The sequence below is a fragment of the Nylanderia fulva genome, unplaced genomic scaffold, assembly GCF_048542155.1.
Source record: "Nylanderia fulva isolate GAGA-0341 unplaced genomic scaffold, ASM4854215v1 Scaffold22, whole genome shotgun sequence".
Classification (NCBI taxonomy): Eukaryota; Metazoa; Arthropoda; class Insecta; order Hymenoptera; family Formicidae; genus Nylanderia; species Nylanderia fulva.
In genome coordinates, this window is record NW_028190285.1 from 942,756 (window position 1) to 963,399 (window position 20,644).

The following is a 20,644-nucleotide window of genomic DNA, read 5'->3' on the forward strand; positions in this document are numbered from 1 at the left end:
TTTACTATTTCAGGTAATTAAAACTTCCATGGCATACTTGAATATTTTGCGGACATTAACTATATGAAATCTAATCATTTTTATTTCAAAAAGTAGTTAAGTATAAATGTAGTAGATTTAAAAAAAATTAGAAAACATTTTTATATAGAATAGATATTTTTCAAGCAAAATCGGAGTATTATGTAGATATAATAATAATTTCTATGATTGCAATTTTAAATTAATAACATTGAGGAATAAAATAGAACTGTCAGCAATAATGCAGAAAATTTTTATTACATTCTTTTAAATAAAAATGCGAAAAATAAAGCACAAAAATTATTCCATAAAAACACCAAACACCAACAAAACAGTGAACGAATTGCGTGACCCAGCTGTTATTGCGTGCAACCAGCTGTCTCTCGCGCACGTAATAAACTCACTACTACTTCAATTCACTCTTACCGAAATATCGATTCTCCAAGAGACGTATATTAAAGGAAAAAGTATAGTCGACAAAATGCGCAAGCGTTACTACTCTATGACTATCACCCATTGTTTTTTTTCGAATAATTATTCACTCAATCGAATCCGTGCGGTTGTAAAGCGAACATGAAGAGTCCCCTTCAGAATGATCGAATCATATTCAACTACATAGAGGATAATGAATATAGCATACAACCAATTCGTTGGCTCTTGAGGCCCATAAGCATCTGGCCAGTATCATCAGTGAAGCAGAAGATTCTATCGAAGATGTTACTGGTATTGTGCATTTTTCTCATCATCAGTGTTTTAATACCTTCTGCGTTGGCCATCTTCCTAGACGAAACCAAAGATGTAGAGGCAAAGCTACGCGATTTCGGACCTCTCAGCAATTGGCTGCTTGCAAGTTTTAAATATTGCTCATTGCTGATGCATGTAGACGACATACGTCAATGTCTCGAATATGTCAAATCAGATTGGCGAGCCGTCACGAAGATCGAAGAACGAGAAGTGATGTTGAAAAATGCCAGGATCGGTCGCTTCATCGCGATATTCTCCGCAACTTTCATACACAGTGGAGTGTTCTCCTACAGTATCTTCCAGGCAATGTCATTGGACGAGTCCGCCGGCAATAATGTATCGGTGCATTCCCTGCCTTTCGCGTTCTACGATAAGATTCTGGATACTACGACGAGTCCGGCGTATGAAATAATGTTTACGATACAATTTTTATCCACGTTTGTGGTAAATTCCATAGTGGTAGCCACTTGCTGTGTCACCTCCGTCTTTGTAATGCATGCCTGTGGTCAATTAAAGATTTTGATGTCCTTGATAGATAATCTCGTAAACAAAGAAAATGAAAAAAGAAACTTTTCGCAGCAGAAATTTGCAGTCATCGTCGAGCATCATTTGAAAGTGCTTAGGTAAGAATTTAATGGATAATTTAATTGTAAATCTTTTTGTGTGATATGCAACCAAAACGTGTTTACTTTACTCTTTTGTTTTTCATTTAATAATTCGCTACATATTATTTATATATAATTATATATATATATGTATATATATATATATATATATATATATATATAATATATATATATAATATAAATATATAATTTATTTATAAAAATATAGAATTAAAAAATTATTTATATATACATACACATAAAAATATATATGCAAATAATTATATATTATAATACATTACTTATATATATATATATATTTATTTATTTATTTATTTCTAGCTTCGTGTCTCACATAGAGAAAATTACAAATGTTGTTTGTCTCGTGGAAATAACGGGATGCACAATACATATGTGCCTCTTAGGCTATTATTGTATATTGGTAGGCGTAAATTAAAATTTACAACGCTTATATAGTAACCTTGCTATTCGTATCTATTATTATCTATTTGTATAAATTAATAAATTTTTTTAGGAATGGAACCAAGACAACAAAGAAAATATAGTATCCTATGTTATAATATTGATCTCTGTTACTTTCAATATCTTTATATTTTGTTACATTGGGGAGATTCTTTCAGAGCAGGTAATGATAATGACAGAGCTTTTGTATCAAAAATTAGAAATGTCAAAAATTTAATTTTTTTTGCAATAAGAATTTGCATAGTCTATAAAATAATTAATTTCGCGCGTATGAGTTTTGTTGAAATACGATACTGTCGCGAACATATTTTCCGATATAATCATAACAGGTATGTGAATATGGGTTATAACAGTGTGACCAAATAGGCGAAACCGCCTATATGACGAATTGGTATCTGTTACCTGGAAACAGTGCCATCGGTCTTGTTCTGATAATTTTACGTTCTAGCATCGTGGTCAAAATCACTGCTGGAAAAATGATTGAGCTTTCCCTCTCTACGTTTGGTAATGTAAGTATATAAAAATATATTTTTTGATTTATGTAGATATGTAACTCTTACAGATGACATTTTATCCATAGATATAGATTCTTCAAAAATGAATTATTTCAAAGTTAACTGAATTTTATTAACTAGATAAATATTCTTTATAACGACAATATGACTAATAACTATTTCAGGTAGTTAAAACTGCATTAGCATATTTAAATATACTTCGAACCCTTATCAATTAAATATTAATAATTTTATATATATTAAATATATTGTAAATAACATATATAGTATACAATTAAATAATATTTCTGTGAAAATATTATACAATATTTTTCTCGTTTCTAAATTTCGTTTTTTTCTTTACTCACTTTGCCCGCTCTGTTAAATTTGCAATATATATTTTGCTATATACATTAATCGAAATATAAATTCTTTTATTTTATTCTTTGATAAATCATGATGATGCGATCTACAATATAACTGTACGTTCAAAACTTGTAATACTCGATGTACCCAAAACTTTAATTCCAAGTATCGATTACGGCCTGTTTCTACCTGTTGCCGCAATTGTATTGCACATTACCACAATAATACACAATAATACGTGAATAAAGACTAGCTTGCGCATTACGTATCGTTCAATGTCTGCGCACGCGCTGACCTTTACTACTGTATACGACAGCGAAGAGAGGGATAGCTCAGTAAACAAACTACCTTCGTCAGAAAATCATAGGACACGACCCCATGAATAATCCCGGCACCATTGCGTCCACGTACTTGGATGACAACGAGTATAGTATCCAGATAATACGTTGGATTCTCAAGGCGATTAATCTATGGCCACGATCTACCGATATTTCGATCATCGAAAAGGCCTATTCCAAATTTTTGATATTCGTATGCTATTTTCTGATGATCGCCACCATGATACCGAGCGGTCTAAGTATCCTTCTGGAGTCGCAGGAGACCTTCGAGGTCAAGTTACGTAGCATCGGTCCGCTCACCTTCTGGTTCATGGCGATAGTAAATTATTCCTGTCTTTTAATGCATGTCGACGACATACGCGCCTGTGTGAAGCATGTGAAGATGGACTGGCAGCTCGTTAAAAAAATTGAAGATCGGCAGGTAATGCTGAGAAATGCCAAGATAGGTAGATTCATCGCTGGTTTCTGCGCCGTGTTTATGCACAGCGGTGTGTTTTCGTATAATGTTGCCCGAGGTTTCTCCACGGATATCTTATACGTGGGTAACAGCAGTGTGGTGGTTCGCGCATTACCTTATCCCTTCTATAGCAAGATCTTGAACGCGCACTTCAGTCCAGCGTACGAGTTCGTGTTTTTTCTACAGTGCTTTTCGACCTTCGTCGTCAATTCCGTCACGGTCGCTGCATGCGGCCTCGCAGCAGTTTTCGTGATGCATGCGTGTGGTCAGTTGAGAATTTTAATGTTTTGGCTGGAAGATCTCGTGGACGGACAAAATGAAGAAAGAAATTATATGAGACAAAAGTTCGCCATCGTCGTAGAGCATCACCTGAGAGTGTTGAGGTAAGCTGTTACTTTTTATTTTTTGTTGTATAATATTTTCTGATATGGTCCCAATAATCACAAATTTAATTATAGAAAATAATAAAAATAAATATAAAAATTGTTTCCATGCAAATTTTATGCATAATTTATATACAATCGAATAAATTATTACGATAGATTGTGATGTACACTATATTTACAGCTTTGTATCTCGTACAGAAAGAATTACGAATATAATATGTCTCATAGAATTAGTCGGATGTACAATGCATATATGTCTTTTAGGATATTATTGCATTATGGTATGACTATATTTCGGAATATATCTAGAGTGTTTTCTTATTTTTATTTTATTATTTATTTTCTTTGTTTAACTGTACATTTCTAACATTCTTTTAGGATTGGGTTCACGATAATAAACAGAATATTATTTCATATTGTATAATATTAACTTCAGTTACTTTTAATATTTTTATATTTTGTTTCATCGGAGAGATCCTTTCTGAGCAGGTAATATCTTTAACCGAAAATAAGAGTAGAAAATTTTATAATATATTGTAATAAAAAAGAAATTGTGCTATATAGTTTAAAATCGTAAAATTTATTGAAATGAAGATTGCTGGTTTCTTCGATTGCATTATAACAGGTATATAAAACGGCCTTTAATAGGGCGGACAAATTGGTAAATCTGCTTATATGACGAATTGGTATCTTTTGCCTGGAAAAACGGCCCTCGGACTCGTTTTAATAATTTTAAGATCCAACAATTCCCTTAAAATTACTGCCGGAAACATTGTTCAACTCTCATTTTCTACTTTCGGTGATGTAAGTGATGCAAAGATATATGTTTGTACACGATTTATATTCGGAAAAAAATATCTGCATAATTCTGTAATAATGTATAGTGTGTATGTTATGTTATGTTATTGTGTGTGATATTTATTTATGCATATTTTTTATTATGTATTTTTTATATAATATCTAAATATTTAAAAATATATTTTTCAAAAAGCAATGAGTTCTTTTCAAGTAAATGTACAATTTCTAACTATTTCAGGTAATTAAATCTGCTTTAGCATATTTAAATATACTTCGGACATTGATTACATAAATAATTATATAATCATAACGTGAGGAAAATAAACGATGCAACATAGATAATGTATTATAAAATAACATATGTAGATATCTAATAAATTTACTACGTAAAATTTCTCTATCTTTAAATAAGCACACAGTATTCGACGAAGCCATAAATTAAGAAAATATCACATTCTAATATTCTCATTAGCGAAAATCTGCAATATATGCACATTTGCAATATAACGTTTAGTTCTCAAATATATATAATATAATCAATTTTCTGAAAATTACGTAAATCTTGCAAAATAGAAAATATATGTCATAGGTATCATCCAATTTTATAATTACATCTCATAATTTTATAACAATAAAAATATGATTTCTTACTTCCAGGTTTAAAAACGCATATTATCAATAATATATTGAAATGTTCTTTAAAAATTCTTTAATATTTTAACATTAAATATAAATAATTTTGAAAATTGACTTTATAGATATATAATTATTATACTCACTAAATTTATATATAGAAATATTTTTGTTTATTAAAATAAATCAAACCGCATTGTTGTTATATTTTCTTCATTGAATATGATTACTTTACATAATTATAACTATTGACGTACCGCAATTTCAAGAAATATTTCAAGAAGTATTTTTGTTAACCTTTCAGAGAGAAGTTTGTCTTACACTTGATGTACTTACTATGATCGTATATACAGAGTAAAAGACATAAAACAGAAAATCGTCTGATTATAGCAGAAAATATGAAGCAGGAAACAAAACCTGGCACACACATTACGCATTCCCCCTCAATCATAAATAATATCCTCAGAACTCTATTTGATGAAACTTCCTCATCTGTATCCCCTCAAGAGGACTTGCATGCAGCACGCAAGAAGTTGCAGAAACTAGAACCCATTGAAATCTCATCAATAATAAAATGGCCAGGTAGGAAGGATCAATTGCGTTTATGCACTGACGCACAAGAGTCCGGAGACCGAAAACGCACATGCGCACCCCATGATCAGTTACCGTTTACGCTCAGTTCATTGCGTGCATCGTTACGATTTGGTTTACCATGTCCGATCATTCAAAGTCTCACAAGTCCGCGATAAACGGTTGGAACTATAGCATCCAACTCAATCGCTGGTTCCTAAAACCGGTCGGTGTGTGGCCTCTGACACTTTGCGAGACTACGATTGAGAAGATCGGCTGCGTGATCTTGTATATGATCAGCTGCTTCCTGATATGTTATCTGCTTGTTCCGTGCACTTTGGGCACCATTCTGGTGGATACCGATCTCGACATGAAGATCAGAATGATTGGTCCAATCAGTTTCTTCCTGATGGCCGTGGCAAAGCAATACATCCTCGTCGCTCGCAGCGAACGCATCACTGAATGCATCCTACACATCCGCGCGGACTGGGATCGAGTCAAGCTAGGTCACGAGAAGGACCGGGAGGTCATGTTGGTCAATGCCAAATTCGGCAGATGGCTTTCTTACGTCAGTGCGGCCTTTATGTATTCCGCTGGTTTCTTTTATACCACGCTGATGCCGTTGTGCGCGAAGAGAACGGAGATAATCGATAATGAGACAGTGAGATTGCTGTCCTTCCCGATCTACCGCGGTCTCCTCGATCCACGGACCACTCCATCCTTTGAAATCGCTCAGTTCATGCAGACTCTAGCCGGTTACGCCATTTATACGCTCACCATCGGTGTCTGCAGTATGGCTGCGGTATTCGTCATGCACGCTTGCGGTCAGTTTCGGATACTCATGTTAAAACTGGAGAATCTTGCGGACGGAAAGGAAAGAAAGAGCACCAGTGGAAAGACGTCCCAAGAAAGACTCAGCGACATCGTAAAATATCACATCAGGATACTAAGGTAACGTGCATAAATTTTTATATTAATGTTATCTTATAATCACGACTCATATTTGAAGAAGAATATGCACAAGCACAGAGAATTAAATTGTAAACAGATAAAAATTTATTTTACAAAATATCAGAGCTCCAATATATGATTTCGAGATAAATATATAAAACGAATAAAAATATTATACACGGAAAACTTGTTATTATTAATAATTTCGATTATTACGAATAATTATTCTAAAATAAAATAGAAGAAACGATTCTGTTTTTTTTTGTACAGTTTTCACGTAATTTACAGTTTTATAACTCGCACCGAAGAACTATTAAATGAGATTTTCTTCGTGGATGTAATAGGATGTACGCTCAATATATGTTTTTTGGGATTCAATATGATGACGGTACGAAATATAATCGCGAGAGATATTTTAAGTATATAGATAATATAATATAAAACACTTTGTAACAGTTTCGTGTTCATGACATTTTGATGTTAGCCTTCTAGGAATGGGAACATCGTGAAACTTTAGGAACAATGACATTTTCTTCGTTACTCATATCCTTCACGTTCAATATATTTATTCTTTGTTATATTGGAGAGCTCCTTGCCGAACAGGTACTTTATACTTAAATTATAATAATGCGTCGTGACACCATACTTTGTATTTACAAGTACTAAAAATTATATAATATTTGCACTTTAAATTAAAAATGCACAACAGTCATTTGAGAATCTATAATTATTATTAATTATATATTATATTATCAATATACTATATAATTATATATTAAATATATTAATGGTATAAATTATCCAATTATATATTAAATATATTAATGGTATAAATTATCCAATTATATATTAATGGTATAAATTATCCAATTATATATTAAATATATTAATTACATATTATATTAAATTTATTAAATTTGTAAGATTTTATATGGAAAAATTCAAATATTTCGTTACATCATAAAAAGCCTAATGTGATATAAATAAATTAAGAAATTGTTTTCCGTGGAAAGCTTAAACCAAGTTTTTTAACAGTGTACACAAGTTGGAATAAAATCTTACATGATAAACTGGTATTATTTACCAAGTAAAGATGCGCTCGGTTTAACATTAATAATGGCTATGTCCAATGCCACGATTAAACTTACAGCAGGAAAATTTATGGAGTTATCTTTGGCCAGTTTTTGCAGCGTGAGTAAATAACGATAGAACTATTTATCGCGCAAAATAATACAAAAATAATAAATATTTCAGATTGTGAAAGCAGCCATGGCTTATCTGAATTTACTTCGTACCTTTTCTGTATGATAGGTCGGCATTATCAAATGTAATATTAACGCTAAAATATAGAATTAATAAAAATTAGATCTACATATCAATACTCGTCAATAAATCATGTTAGGTATAAATTATAATTTATATAAACATAAGCTGGAAAAATAAATAGAAATAAATTTAGAAAATTAATTAACAAGAATTTTAAAGCTGTGAATTTAAAATTAATCACATTCATTGAAATATAATTGATAAAGCTGTAAATTCAATATTAATTACAGGCAGCAAAATATAACATAGATCGTATAAGATAATGTATGAAATTGTATGGCAATTCACAGACTTATTCTTTAACTGCGATACTTTCAATACTGCGTTACGCACTACGGAAACACTAGAAACGCATATATCCGCGAAACTATGTTAGAACTCGTCGCGAACTTCGCGTCCCTACGCACTTTCAATCATCATCGAACCCTCAGACATGCGATGACCAGGAAAGGGGATAACCCCTCGCATACACATGTATCTCCTGACTTTACGTTACACATGATAGACATAAATCGTACGTGCACGCGATCGCGGAATCATTATTCCTCGCGCTTGCGTCGCTTCGCGGATGCGTCGTGACGCCGTCATCCGCATGATTCAGTCGGCATTTGCACCCTACAGACGGCAACATGCGTGATCGATCTCAACTTCCGGATAAGATATATAATGTGCATTACGAGAATGATATACATTACACTATGCAGCTATGCCGTTGGATTCTGAAACCGATCGGCATCTGGCATCTGATTTATGGCCGTTCGTCGCTATACGAGAAGCTAATTTCGAGAACGCTGATCTTTGTATGCTTTTCCGTCTTGTGTTTTGTGCTCATTCCCGCCGGTCCGTACACTCTACTTCGCGAGAAAGACATCATAATTAAAATTAGGCTCTTCGGTCCGGTTTACTTCTGCCTAACTTCTGCATTAAAGTACTGCTTTCTCGGAATGCGCGGTACGGCGATTAGAAGATGTATCGAGCATGTCGAGCACGACTGGCAAGTGATTCAATACGAGGATCATCGTAAAATGATGCTGAGAAACGCAATGGTGGGTCGCAGACTCACCACGTTGTGCGTGATCTTTCTTTACATCGGTGGAATGTCTTATCATATGATTATGCCGCTCAAGAATTACACGATTAGACCGCTGGTTTATCTCGGTTACGATATTTACTTCAACCCTCAGATAAGTCCCGCTTACGAGATCGTGTTTTTCCTCCATTGTCTATCTGCTTTGATCCAGTATAGCATCACGACAGCGACGTGCAGTTTGGGAGCGATTTTCGCGACACACGCGTGCGGACAAGTGCAGATATTGATGACACTATTGAACGACCTGGTCGAGGGTAAAAGAAGCAAGAATACCACCGTGGACAACCGTTTGAGTCTAATAACGAGACATCATGTGCGAATACTGAGGTGAGATGGAAAAAGTTCCAGAATAATTTCGATGACGCGTGCTTTTAGATTTTCGGGTAGATTCATGGCGCATTTCTAGATTTATGGCCGACGTGGAGGAAGTTTTACGTGAAATATGCTTGATGGAACTAGTAGCCGCAACTTTGATTATATGTTTACTCGAGTACTATTGCATGATGGTAAGAAAAAAATAGTAAAATAGATTACAATTTTTTTCTTTTTTATATTGATAAATAATAAACATATATCTGCCTTCTAAGGAATGGGCAAATAGCGACATCGTGGCAATCTTGACGTATTTTATTCTACTGATATCTTTATCGTTCAACTTTTTAATATTTTGTTACATCGGCGAGCTCATCGTAGAAGAGGTATCGTTTATATATAATATTTCTAAGAATAAGAATTATTTTTTCTTCTTTAAACATATGTCTACAATCATATTTACAAACATTGCACACCATTGTATATCATGAACAATATAATAGTGTTTTATATACAATGTGTAGTGTACAATATTAGTACGAAGTATTAATGAACATCTTTATTAGTATAGCAAAATTGCTTCAGCTGCGTATGAAGTCAATTGGTACGACTTACCTGGTCATAAGGCTCTCAATCTTGTATTGATCATTACAATGTCTCATTATCCGCCCAAGCTTACGGCTGGCAAGTTCTGCGATTTATCCCTGAATACTTTTAGCACTGTAAGTTTCATATATGGATAATTATTTTGTTAACTAGCTTCAATAATTATTATAATTTATTTTTGTTCACATTTTCGTTATATTTCCGGAATATTAAAAACATATATTTTTAATTATATTATTATCATATTAATAGTTTTATATGTTTCTAAAACTCATACTATTTTCAGGTACTTAAAACATCCGTCGTGTATTTAAATTTACTTCGGACTGTTACAGAATAAACATTTGTTACATTTTTTATTAGTTCCTAGTAACAAAAATTTATAGAAAAAATTTGCTATAGATATTTTTCTCCCAACAAATATGAAAAATATAGAAAATTATAATATATTAATATCACACATGACACGTCACATCAATCTATTATTTAATCAACTATAAAATATTTAAAATATTAATAATTAGTATATAAAATTATAATATTATAATCATAAAAAATATATCTATAATTAAATGTATATAACAAATATTATATATATATATATATATATATATATATATATATCATTAATAATGATCAATTAGGTATAATAAATTAGAAAATATGCATACATTGCAATAGTATTTTAAAGGATAAATACAGGATAATATATCATATGTAAATTGTATAGATTTCATGATTTATAACGATAAGTCACACTTGAAAGACTTACGGATTACATGCGTGCAACTATGTTCTAACTAGTCATGAACTTTACATCTCTTTGTGCACTCATACATTACGCACCCTCGGACGAGCAATGACCGTAGAAAAGTCAATCGCCTACGTATGTATGGTTCACCACACGTAACAGACATGAAACGCACGCGGAATCATTATTCCCCGCGCTTGCGTCGCGAACATCAAGACATCGCCTTATGCCTTTTAGTCTTCGTTGTACCTTGCGGGCGACAGCATGCGCGATCGATCTCAACTTCCAGAATCCATGGTCGAACCCATGGTCGGGCACAATGTAAATTACGAGCACGACATAAATTATACTATGCAATTGTGCCGATGGGTCCTGAAACCGATTGGTATCTGGCACCTTATAAACGGCAATGCATCGCGGAACGCGAAGCTCATCTCTCTAGCACTGATCGTCACGTGCTTATCTGCTCTGTGCTTCGTCTTGATACCTTCCGGATTGCACACTTTGTTCTACGAGAAGGACATTAACATCAAAGTCAAGCTCTTCGGTCCGGTCGGTTTCTGTCTGACTTCCACGATCAAGTATTGTTATCTCGGTGCGCGTGGTCCCGCGTTCGGAAGGTGCATTCGTATAGTCGAGAACGATTGGCGAACCGTTCAAAATCCAGCTCAACGCGAAATGATGCTGAAGAAAGCGCTGGTGGGCCGCAGACTCACCATATTGTGCGCACTCTTCCTTTATACCGGTGGATTGTCCTATCATACGATCATGCCGTTATCTTCTAGGCAAGTCAGCGAGAACTTCACCTTCAGACCGCTCACCTATCCTGGTTACAATCTTTTTTTTGATCCTCAAGTCAGTCCGGTTTACGAAATCGTATTTTGCATCCATTGCCTGTTTGCGCTAATCACGTATAACATCACGACGGCGGCGTGCAGCTTGGCAGCGATCTTTGTGACACACGCGTGCGGACAAATACAGATATTAATAATGCTGTTGGGGAACCTAGTCGATGGAAAAATGAGCAAAGATACCACTGTGGAGAAACGTCTAAGCGTTATAGCGAAACATCATGTGCAAATACTAAAGTGAGTAAAAAATACAAAACTTATCTAAATAGATAATGGATTGCATTTTTAATTTCGTGGATAGATACGTGATATACTTCCAGATTTTCCGCTAATGTGGAAGAAGTGCTACGCGAAATATGCTTAATGGAACTAGTGACTTCCACTTTGACTATATGTTTACTCGAATACTATTGCTTAACGGTAAATAAAATATCATGGTAATAGATGTCATTATCACACAATTATAATAGTTTTCTCTAAAGTTGCAAACAAATTCTTAGTTTGAAAGTCATTAAACAAGTTTTGAATTTTCTGATAATTATATTTTTTATAGTTAAGCGTTTTTTTTACTTTCTTAATTAGGAATGGGAAAATAGTGATGCTGCGGCCATTTTAACCTATTTCATTCTATTGGTTTCTTTTACGTTTAATACTCTGATATTTTGTTATATCGGAGAACTCCTCGTGGAACAGGTAAATCTTTATAATGTCTTTAAGAATAAAACAATTCATTTATAATACTTTCAATTACATTGAATGCGTCGCTCTAATTTAAGAAGTTGTTATACAAAGAATTTTTATTTTATTATTGCTATATATTTTTGAAACATTTGTAAAAGATGTATTTTAATTATTTATTTAATTTTATCTTATTTAAATTTTTGTGCAAAAATAATATCATTGATCATCACATGTAAATAAATACAAACATGGGACACTTTTAAAAAATCAATAATAACGTTTATATTTTAATATATTTTTAAACATTAAAATGATATAAATATATACAGGGTGTCCCATAATTCGCGAATCACCTTTCATGGGCAGATAGCGCGTGTTAAACTGAATACAAAATTCATGTATCATTTTGCGATATTCGCAATAATTATTGAGTTATTTATTAAAATATCTAAACGAATAAGCAGGTAGAAAGCATTATTTGATCGAGAGGCGGCGTCATGCAGCGAGCGGCGACCAATGTAGTGGCGCCGAAAAGTAAGATGATACTTTTGATACTAAGCGGCATATAACAAATAAGTCATCCGACATGCACACCGAGTCCGGCCTACCGTTTTCTACCCGCTCATTCGTTTAGATATTTTAGTTAATAACTCAATAATTATTGCGAATATCGCAAAATGATACAGGACTTTTCTATTCAGTTTAACACGCTCTGCCCATGAAAGGTGATTCGCGAATTATGGGACACCATGTATATAAATCTTTTGCATTTTCATCAGTATAGCAAAATTGGTTCAGCCGCCTATAACATCAATTGGTATGATTTACGCGGAAATAAAGGTCTTAGTCTTGTATTGATCATCACAATGTCTCATTATCCACCTAAACTTACAGCTGGCAAAATTTTCGATTTATCTGTTTACACATTTGGTGCCGTAAGTTTTTTGCTAAAATTAATATTGAAATTATTGCGTGTAAAACATACTTATTAATTTATTCTTATATATTCTTATATATAATTCTTTTCTCTTCTAAAAACAAGACACAATTTTAAAATATACTTTTATACTTCGATGTCATCTTATTATTTTTGTAATTAAAACTTTTATTGCTCTTTCAGGTACTTAAAACGTCCTTGGTGTATTTAAATATGCTTCGGACAGTTACTACATAAAAAATTTTTCTATTTTTTATTATAGTTCCTAAATAGTAAGAGAATTTGTTATAAATATATTTTTTGCTCCCATATATAATATCTATATAATATCTGTAGGGAGATAATATTATAAGTATATATACATATATTATATATCAATGTTAACTAATATATATAGGTATATATCAATCTTTATTATTGGTCATAAAATATCTAAAATATTAATATTGTATAATAAATATTAATATTAATAACGTTGTAATACTATCGTTCTAATCAAATGTGCATAACAAAAAATATATAATATATTTAAAAATTATAATTTACTACATCATATATATATATATATATATATACATCATATATATATATATATATATATATATATATATATATATAAAAGATTAGTAAATACAAACACTGCATTTTTGTTTTTAAAGAATATAAAATGCATAATTCAAATGTATGTATAATAAAAATAATTGTGCACATAATATTTAAAAAATAACAAAATTGAACAAATTTTACTGCACAATATTACAAGTTTTAAGCGCTTGAAATTAAAATTACGCAATATAAGCGTGCGACTGTCAGAACTGGTCATGAATTTTAATCTGTTTGCATTCGCATATTATAGTATAGAATGAACCCTTAAACGACCAATAATCGTAGAAAAATCAAATACTTGCTAATATGTAATTGATCACATATGATAAATATGAAACACGCAATTCTGAAATCATTACCCTCGTTTTTGCGTCGTATCAAGAAATTGTCGTAGACTTTTTCATTAAATTATATGACAGCAAAAATCGATCTTTATTTCCTAAAATAGAGAAACATCTGCGGTTTCCGATACAATTACTATACTACCGTTTACAAATACTAAGGTGAGTAGAAAATTGCAAAAATTTTTATTATTGTTATATATTTTTAAAGTATTTTTAAATGCATTATTAGCTATTATATTCTTATGCAAAAATAATGATTATTTACGCACAAATATACACATGTAATACGATTTTAATATCTTTCATATATATATATACAGAATTTATTCAATTATTATGTTTAGTTTTTAATTGTATCTCACATAAAAAGTGCTTACCTAGTTTAAGATATTTCTATCACATTTAAAATCATATGCTTTATCTCGCATGTCAGTCAAGAAACATTTATCGAAATAATACAATATTTGTGCGCAGTAACTATCATTACAAGTGAAAACATGTAACTAAAACTACACATCTCTTCGACAAGATTGATTTTTCAAGCATGTGCAACCCTTTTCTCCCTCTTATAACGTATAGTTGAAAGTGTTGCATTGTATTTGCGGCGATCATGCGCAAATTTTCTACTGTCACTATAATCGATAGGATGTGCTCAGTCATTCGCGCGCCTTCGGTACGGCAGCATGAGGAAGATTCCGATGTGGCCCAATGCAAACCACGAGAAAGATGTGATTGACACATTGATATGGAACCAATGGCTATTGCGAGTTATTGGTATCTGGCCGTTAGTATATCCGAATACCACGAGGATCGAAAAGATCTTAGCAATGTTCTCGTTCGCATTGTGCTGGACGGTGCTCAGTTTATTTCTGATACTAACGAGCATATACACCTTTACGGACCGAAGTGTCATGGGTGAGAAAATAAAAATGCTAGGTCCGTTGGGTTACGTATTCTTTTCTATGCTGAAGTATTTATTCCTGGTAATACGTCATAAAAGCTTTCGACGATGCATTAAAATTCTCACCAAGGATTGGTGCATGGTTCAAGATGAGTACCATCGGGAAATTATGTTAAGAGACGCGGAAAAGGGCCACATATTATCCAAATTTTGTATAGTGTTTATGTATTGCGGTGGTCTCTCTTACAACACGATAATGCCGTTCCTATCACAAAGACCTGACATCGAGCAGAATATTACCGTTCGACCAATGGCCTACCTCGGCTTTGATATTCTATTCGACTTGCAATTAATGCCAGTTTATGTATTCGCATTTTGTCTGCAATGCTTCACTGGCGTCGTCATGTTTAACATCACTACATCGGTCTGTTGCTTAGCAGCCATGTTCGTGGCCCATGCATGCGGTCAGATCGACATCGTGTTAGCTCGCGTGAAAAATCTTGTCACAGTGGAATGCAATCGTGTAAAATTTAAACAATGTATGGCGATTACTGTGCAACATCATGTGCGAGCGTTGAGGTAAGTACTCCCTGACTTACTACCTGTTGCATCTTCATATTTAGACAATGACATCTGTACGAGAAAATACAAAATCTACAATTTAGTATACAAAAATTATATACAAAAATTTGTTAAAAATATTTTTAATTGATAATAGATTAAAAAATTTAAATTTAAAAAAGGTTAAAATCTTGTAGATTTTCAGCCAGCATCGAGAATACTTTTCGCGAAATATGTCTTATCGAGATGGTGGGAACGACATTGATAATGTGTTTGATAGAATATTCTCTAATAACGGTAATTTTATACTTTTTGAAAAGTTACGTTTTAATATTGCATCTTTAATATTCTCTGATATAATATATGACTCAATACTCACAGGAATGGAACAATAGCGACAGTATAGCAATTTTCACATACTTTTTTCTATTTATTTCATTCGTTTTTAATATCTTTATATTCTGCTACATCGGTGAACTACTAATGGAGCAGGTACTAATATTTGCATTTTTTTATATCAAATTGAATAAATTAGTAGTACCTACTTAATTCGGGTTGATTCTATATATTATTCCTATTTAAATAACATATCTATATACTTATATAGACAATCCATGTGTAATTTTTATAAATAAATAAAATTAGATATAACAGTGTAGCAAAGTTGGACATACATCATATAAGATTGAATGGTATAATTTACCGGAAAAAACCGCTCTTGATCTCATGTTAATGATCACTATGTCTCGTCATCCGACACAAATTACTGCTGGAAAATTAATAAGTCTTTCCTTTACTAATTTTGGTAATGTAAGTACATGTCATATCATTATATTTAAAACAAAAATATAATTAATGCATTGTAAGAAGTAAATAATTAATTTTGAGCAAATATCAATACAATTTTAATAACATTTTATAGGTTTTAAAAACCTCGGTTGTATATTTAAATTTACTTCAAACTGCTGTTTAATAAATGAAGAAATAACATGCAAATCATTCAAATAATTTTTAAAAATAAAGTAATTTACAAACAAAAAATTTTTTTAAATAAAAATATGTACGCATGTTAAATAAAAATTATTTAATGCACAAATAACATGTATAAAAAATTAATATAAATCTTAAAATTAAGAAGACACTAGAAATGATGTAGACGGTTCACTTTTACCTATGTACTTTTCAAAAATAAAAGACATACAATGTACATACATATATATATTCATTATATTTTCTAGCAAAACGGTATATAAAATTCAATATATATATCAGTATATAAAGTTCCAATAATTTATTTATTATTAAAACAAAAGAAATTATATTTCTCTTGTGTAAAAATCATTCTTTTACTTTTAATTATTTGATTTTATCATTCAATTCAATATTTAATTTAAAATAAAAATCAAGAAAAAATACGCAGAAATGCTGTCCTTGCATAAATAATAATACGCAATTCCAATAATACTATATACTCGATAAAATTGATTTTCCAACGCACACATATAATATTCTACTTTGGATTTATGTTTTCTTAAAAGTATCTACCACGATTTGTCATATTTACGCAATTGTTTAATGTTATTTTATTTTATATTGCACAGCAAATTTTTTATCTTATATATATTTAAATATTTATCAAGTTGCATTCTTAACAAAAATATCTAATATGCATATATATATATATATATAGAAATAAATTTTTCAATTGATTACCTCTGCGAACGGCACAAAAAATGCTGTAATATTCGAGATCACACAATGTTCGCGTAGAATTAATTCAATCAAACTGTTGCAACTACAAGAATGTATTACAAAGTAAGCGCAAGCCGATGCGCAAGCGCATGTCCAGTGACCTTGCAATCGATGCTGCACGTTCGGCTCGTGTAGTTTTCGAGAAACCTTGTCATCGTGAACATGCCAAGTGCACGAGACGAACACGACTCCAACTATCAGCGTGACATTCAAAATATTTTCAAGCTGAACAACTGGATTTTAGGCTCGATCGGCATTTGGCCAGTCGCGATTTGCGGTATCGGGCGACATGCGTCCAAAATCATGATCGCGATTTGCAATCTCGCGTTTAGCTTCGCGTTAGTACCGTGCGCTTTACATATTATCTACGACGAAAAGGACGTCATTATGAGACTGAAGCTAAGCGGCCTGCTGGCCTTTTGTCTTACAGCAATGACGAAATACTGCATCCTCTGCATACGTCGTCCTAAAATACTGCAGTGCATCGAATGCGTGAAGAGTGACTGGTGGCAGGTGAGCGTTAATATATTATCGTTAACATAAAGCATCATATCAATGTGCAAAATTCATAACGACGAATAAAGAACAAGGGCTTGAGTTCATGCGTAAAAATTTATCAATTAGCATAGGTGTAATTAAATAATTATATATCTTTCAAATACATCATGTTTCTTTAATTAAAAAGTGCATCCGTTTCGTGCAATTTTATTGTAACGTAATAATTGTTAAATATAATATGACATAAAGCAGAATATGTAATTAAATTCTTTTTTCTATGGTATAAATCCGGATATTCGATTTATAGAGAAAAAGACAATTGCTACATTGTTAAATTAGAAAAATAACTCCTTGTCTGATGATTAGTAAATATTATTGGCAATATTGTGACAGGTGACGTTCAGCTCTGATCGCGAAGTGATGCTAAAATATGCTGCCATTGGTCGCAATTTAACAATTATCGGAGCATCATTCATGTACACCGCTGGCATTATTTATTACATGATTCTGATTCCATTCTTTTCCGAGCGCAAAATCAATAATCAAACCATCAGACCGTTAGTGTATCCGGTTTACAGTGAATTTCGTCAGTCTCAAATTAGCCCAATATATGAAATTGTATATGTAGCTCACTGCATGTGCGGATATACGATATATTCGGTGACAGCTGGTGCGTGCGGTCTTGCCGCCTTATTTACCACTCACGCATGCGGCCAGATCGAAATGATCGTATCGCGATTGGAAGATCTCCTAGATGGTGAAAGGTTCAAGCAAGGTCCAAAAATTCATCAACGAATTGCTGCCGTTGTGCAAGATCACGTTCGAATACTAAGGTAAGATTTTGAAATAATAATTTATTAATATTTGTAATAATTCACTAATACAACAAATTTTCGATACAAATTTTAATAATTTGCATCTTAAATTATATATATATATAAAAATGATATATATACATACATATAAAAATAAAATATATATTTTAAAAAATGTTTAAAATTAATAATTCTCATGCAGAGCACTCTGTAACATTTTTGTCATAAATATAATCAATTTAGTGAAAAAATGGTTAAAATTTCGAAATGAAAAAGTTAACTTTATTGCAAAATATTATGTCCATATAATTTGTTTGATTTTTATCATTTCATAGTATAATGAACATATACGTGTAATACAGCGACAAATGTGCAACAGGTGGTCTTAAGAAATCTACAATACGTTAACATGTTCTGTTTCGTGTCAGACAATAGGCTATAAGCATACGATATTATACATATATTGTCTAGTTATATACATACTACGTACTTATACTGTTTAGCAGTTGAAAGAAAAAACGATAGAAAGAGAGAGAATACATAGTTACATTACAGTAAGAATGATTGAAGCAATACATCTATTTTTTCGTATAAACTAGAGTAAACTATTCCAGGTTTGCAATTGTTGTGGAAGAAGTTTTACAAGAAGTATGTTTAGTAGAATTTACTAGTTCTGTATGCACGATATGTTTGCTCGAATACTACTGCATAGTGGTGCGCTAAAATATATACATATAAAATATATAAAAGTTAATTAGTAATATAAAAAATCCATATAAAATTATATTTCTTACATACATTTTAATAGGATTGGCAACAAAATAATAAACTTAGTTTAGCGACTTATTTTCTGCTCTTTGTTTCATTCTGCTTCAATGTATACATATTATGCTATATCGGCGAGCTTCTAATGGAAAAGGTACATTTCTGTTTTTTTAATGCAATGCTTAATTTCAACTATGTGTTTAATTATTTACAGTTAATGTTTTAGAGCAGTCAAATTGGATATATATGCTATATGATTAATTGGTATCAATTATCGCCAAAAGCAGCTCGCAATCTTATATTGATAATCGCTATGGCGAGTCATCCTATAAAACTCAGTGCTGGTAGAATGGTAGATTTATCATTATCAACTTTTGGAAATGTATGTATGTGTAAGCATACAGGTGTAGGCATACAGGCAGATCATATTTACAAGACATTATATAATTCTAATTTCGAATCTGAAATTGCACTTCAAGTTTGAAATAAGATAATTATATGAAAAACAAATTAATATTCCAAAAATTATTTTATGTCACGTTTGCATAATAATCTAAGAATTAACTTTTTATATTCAACAATTTTAATATTTAGATAAAATTACAAAAGATTAAATTATGACTGAAAAAAGTATCATATTATGTTATAATATAATTATTCTAGGTGTTAAAAACTAGCGTGGCATATCTGAGCTTCCTGCGAACGTTAGTAATGTAAATATAATCAGATTATGTGACATTATAAGAAAGAAATATATAGAAATTGTTATATATATAAAATAATTATTTTAAATTTTATAAGCTCAGTTATTTAGAGAGTAGAATCTTCTAATACATAAAACATTATACGTTAAAAGATATCTAAAAATTATTTTCCTTTTTTTTATTTTTATTAATTTGATTTTACTTACTATCTTCCTTTTATTAATCGTTGAACTACCTAAATTCTTCTAAAATTTTTCTAAGATTTTCTTCTTTTATAACTTGCATAATTTTTTTAACTTTG

The 20,644-nt window shown here is 31.7% G+C and overlaps 7 protein-coding genes and 1 long non-coding RNA gene across 9 annotated transcripts; 7 read left to right on the forward strand and 1 right to left on the reverse strand.

Moving 5' to 3' along the window:
- Positions 1-253: 253 nt before the first annotated feature.
- On the forward strand, positions 254-2,583 carry LOC114932695 (odorant receptor 10-like). The gene is made up of 5 exons (XM_085482822.1): positions 254-1,385; positions 1,710-1,809; positions 1,903-2,013; positions 2,204-2,359; positions 2,530-2,583. The coding sequence occupies exons 1-5, from the start codon at positions 592-594 to the stop codon at positions 2,581-2,583; spliced, it is 1,215 nt and encodes a 404-aa protein (XP_085338948.1). The 5' UTR covers positions 254-591.
- Positions 2,584-3,057: 474 nt separating this feature from the next.
- LOC146723207 (odorant receptor 10-like) lies at positions 3,058-4,999 on the forward strand. Its single transcript, XM_085482823.1, has 5 exons — positions 3,058-3,888; positions 4,073-4,172; positions 4,270-4,380; positions 4,540-4,695; positions 4,928-4,999. The coding sequence occupies exons 1-5, from the start codon at positions 3,089-3,091 to the stop codon at positions 4,979-4,981; spliced, it is 1,221 nt and encodes a 406-aa protein (XP_085338949.1). The 5' UTR covers positions 3,058-3,088; the 3' UTR covers positions 4,982-4,999.
- A 660-nt stretch (positions 5,000-5,659) lies between these two features.
- LOC146723208 (odorant receptor 9a-like) lies at positions 5,660-8,272 on the forward strand. The gene is made up of 5 exons (XM_085482813.1): positions 5,660-6,843; positions 7,132-7,231; positions 7,336-7,446; positions 7,879-8,034; positions 8,098-8,272. Exons 1-5 carry the CDS (start codon positions 6,035-6,037, stop codon positions 8,149-8,151), a joined length of 1,230 nt encoding a protein of 409 aa, XP_085338939.1. The 5' UTR covers positions 5,660-6,034; the 3' UTR covers positions 8,152-8,272.
- Positions 8,273-8,373: 101 nt separating this feature from the next.
- On the forward strand, positions 8,374-10,517 carry LOC114932696 (odorant receptor 10-like). The gene is made up of 5 exons (XM_029305022.2): positions 8,374-9,586; positions 9,666-9,765; positions 9,847-9,957; positions 10,138-10,293; positions 10,464-10,517. The coding sequence occupies exons 1-5, from the start codon at positions 8,799-8,801 to the stop codon at positions 10,515-10,517; spliced, it is 1,209 nt and encodes a 402-aa protein (XP_029160855.2). The 5' UTR covers positions 8,374-8,798.
- Positions 10,518-10,839: 322 nt separating this feature from the next.
- Positions 10,840-13,634, forward strand: LOC114932780 (uncharacterized). Its single transcript, XM_085482923.1, has 5 exons — positions 10,840-12,016; positions 12,100-12,199; positions 12,362-12,472; positions 13,240-13,434; positions 13,581-13,634. The coding sequence occupies exons 1-5, from the start codon at positions 11,193-11,195 to the stop codon at positions 13,632-13,634; spliced, it is 1,284 nt and encodes a 427-aa protein (XP_085339049.1). The 5' UTR covers positions 10,840-11,192.
- A 1,021-nt stretch (positions 13,635-14,655) lies between these two features.
- On the reverse strand, positions 14,656-17,646 carry LOC146723209 (uncharacterized). Its single transcript, XR_014924694.1, has 3 exons — positions 17,523-17,646; positions 16,513-16,578; positions 14,656-15,881 (listed from the first exon to the last, which is right to left on the reverse strand). It is a non-coding gene; the product is annotated as an uncharacterized LOC146723209 (long non-coding RNA).
- On the forward strand, positions 14,815-16,796 carry LOC114932779 (odorant receptor 13a-like). Its single transcript, XM_085482893.1, has 4 exons — positions 14,815-15,827; positions 16,007-16,106; positions 16,191-16,301; positions 16,464-16,796. The coding sequence occupies exons 1-4, from the start codon at positions 15,031-15,033 to the stop codon at positions 16,659-16,661; spliced, it is 1,206 nt and encodes a 401-aa protein (XP_085339019.1). The 5' UTR covers positions 14,815-15,030; the 3' UTR covers positions 16,662-16,796.
- LOC114932686 (odorant receptor 4-like) lies at positions 17,226-20,370 on the forward strand. Of its 2 annotated transcripts, XM_029305009.2 has the most exons (6): positions 17,226-18,074; positions 18,453-18,892; positions 19,489-19,588; positions 19,683-19,793; positions 19,866-20,021; positions 20,303-20,364. In XM_029305009.2, exons 1-6 carry the CDS (start codon positions 17,724-17,726, stop codon positions 20,354-20,356), a joined length of 1,212 nt encoding a protein of 403 aa, XP_029160842.1. In that variant the 5' UTR covers positions 17,226-17,723; the 3' UTR covers positions 20,357-20,364. The 2 variants fall into 2 exon arrangements, with proteins under 2 accessions (XP_029160842.1, XP_029160841.1); XM_029305008.2 differs by having other exon boundaries at positions 17,683-18,074; positions 19,866-20,370.
- Positions 20,371-20,644: the final 274 nt, after the last annotated feature.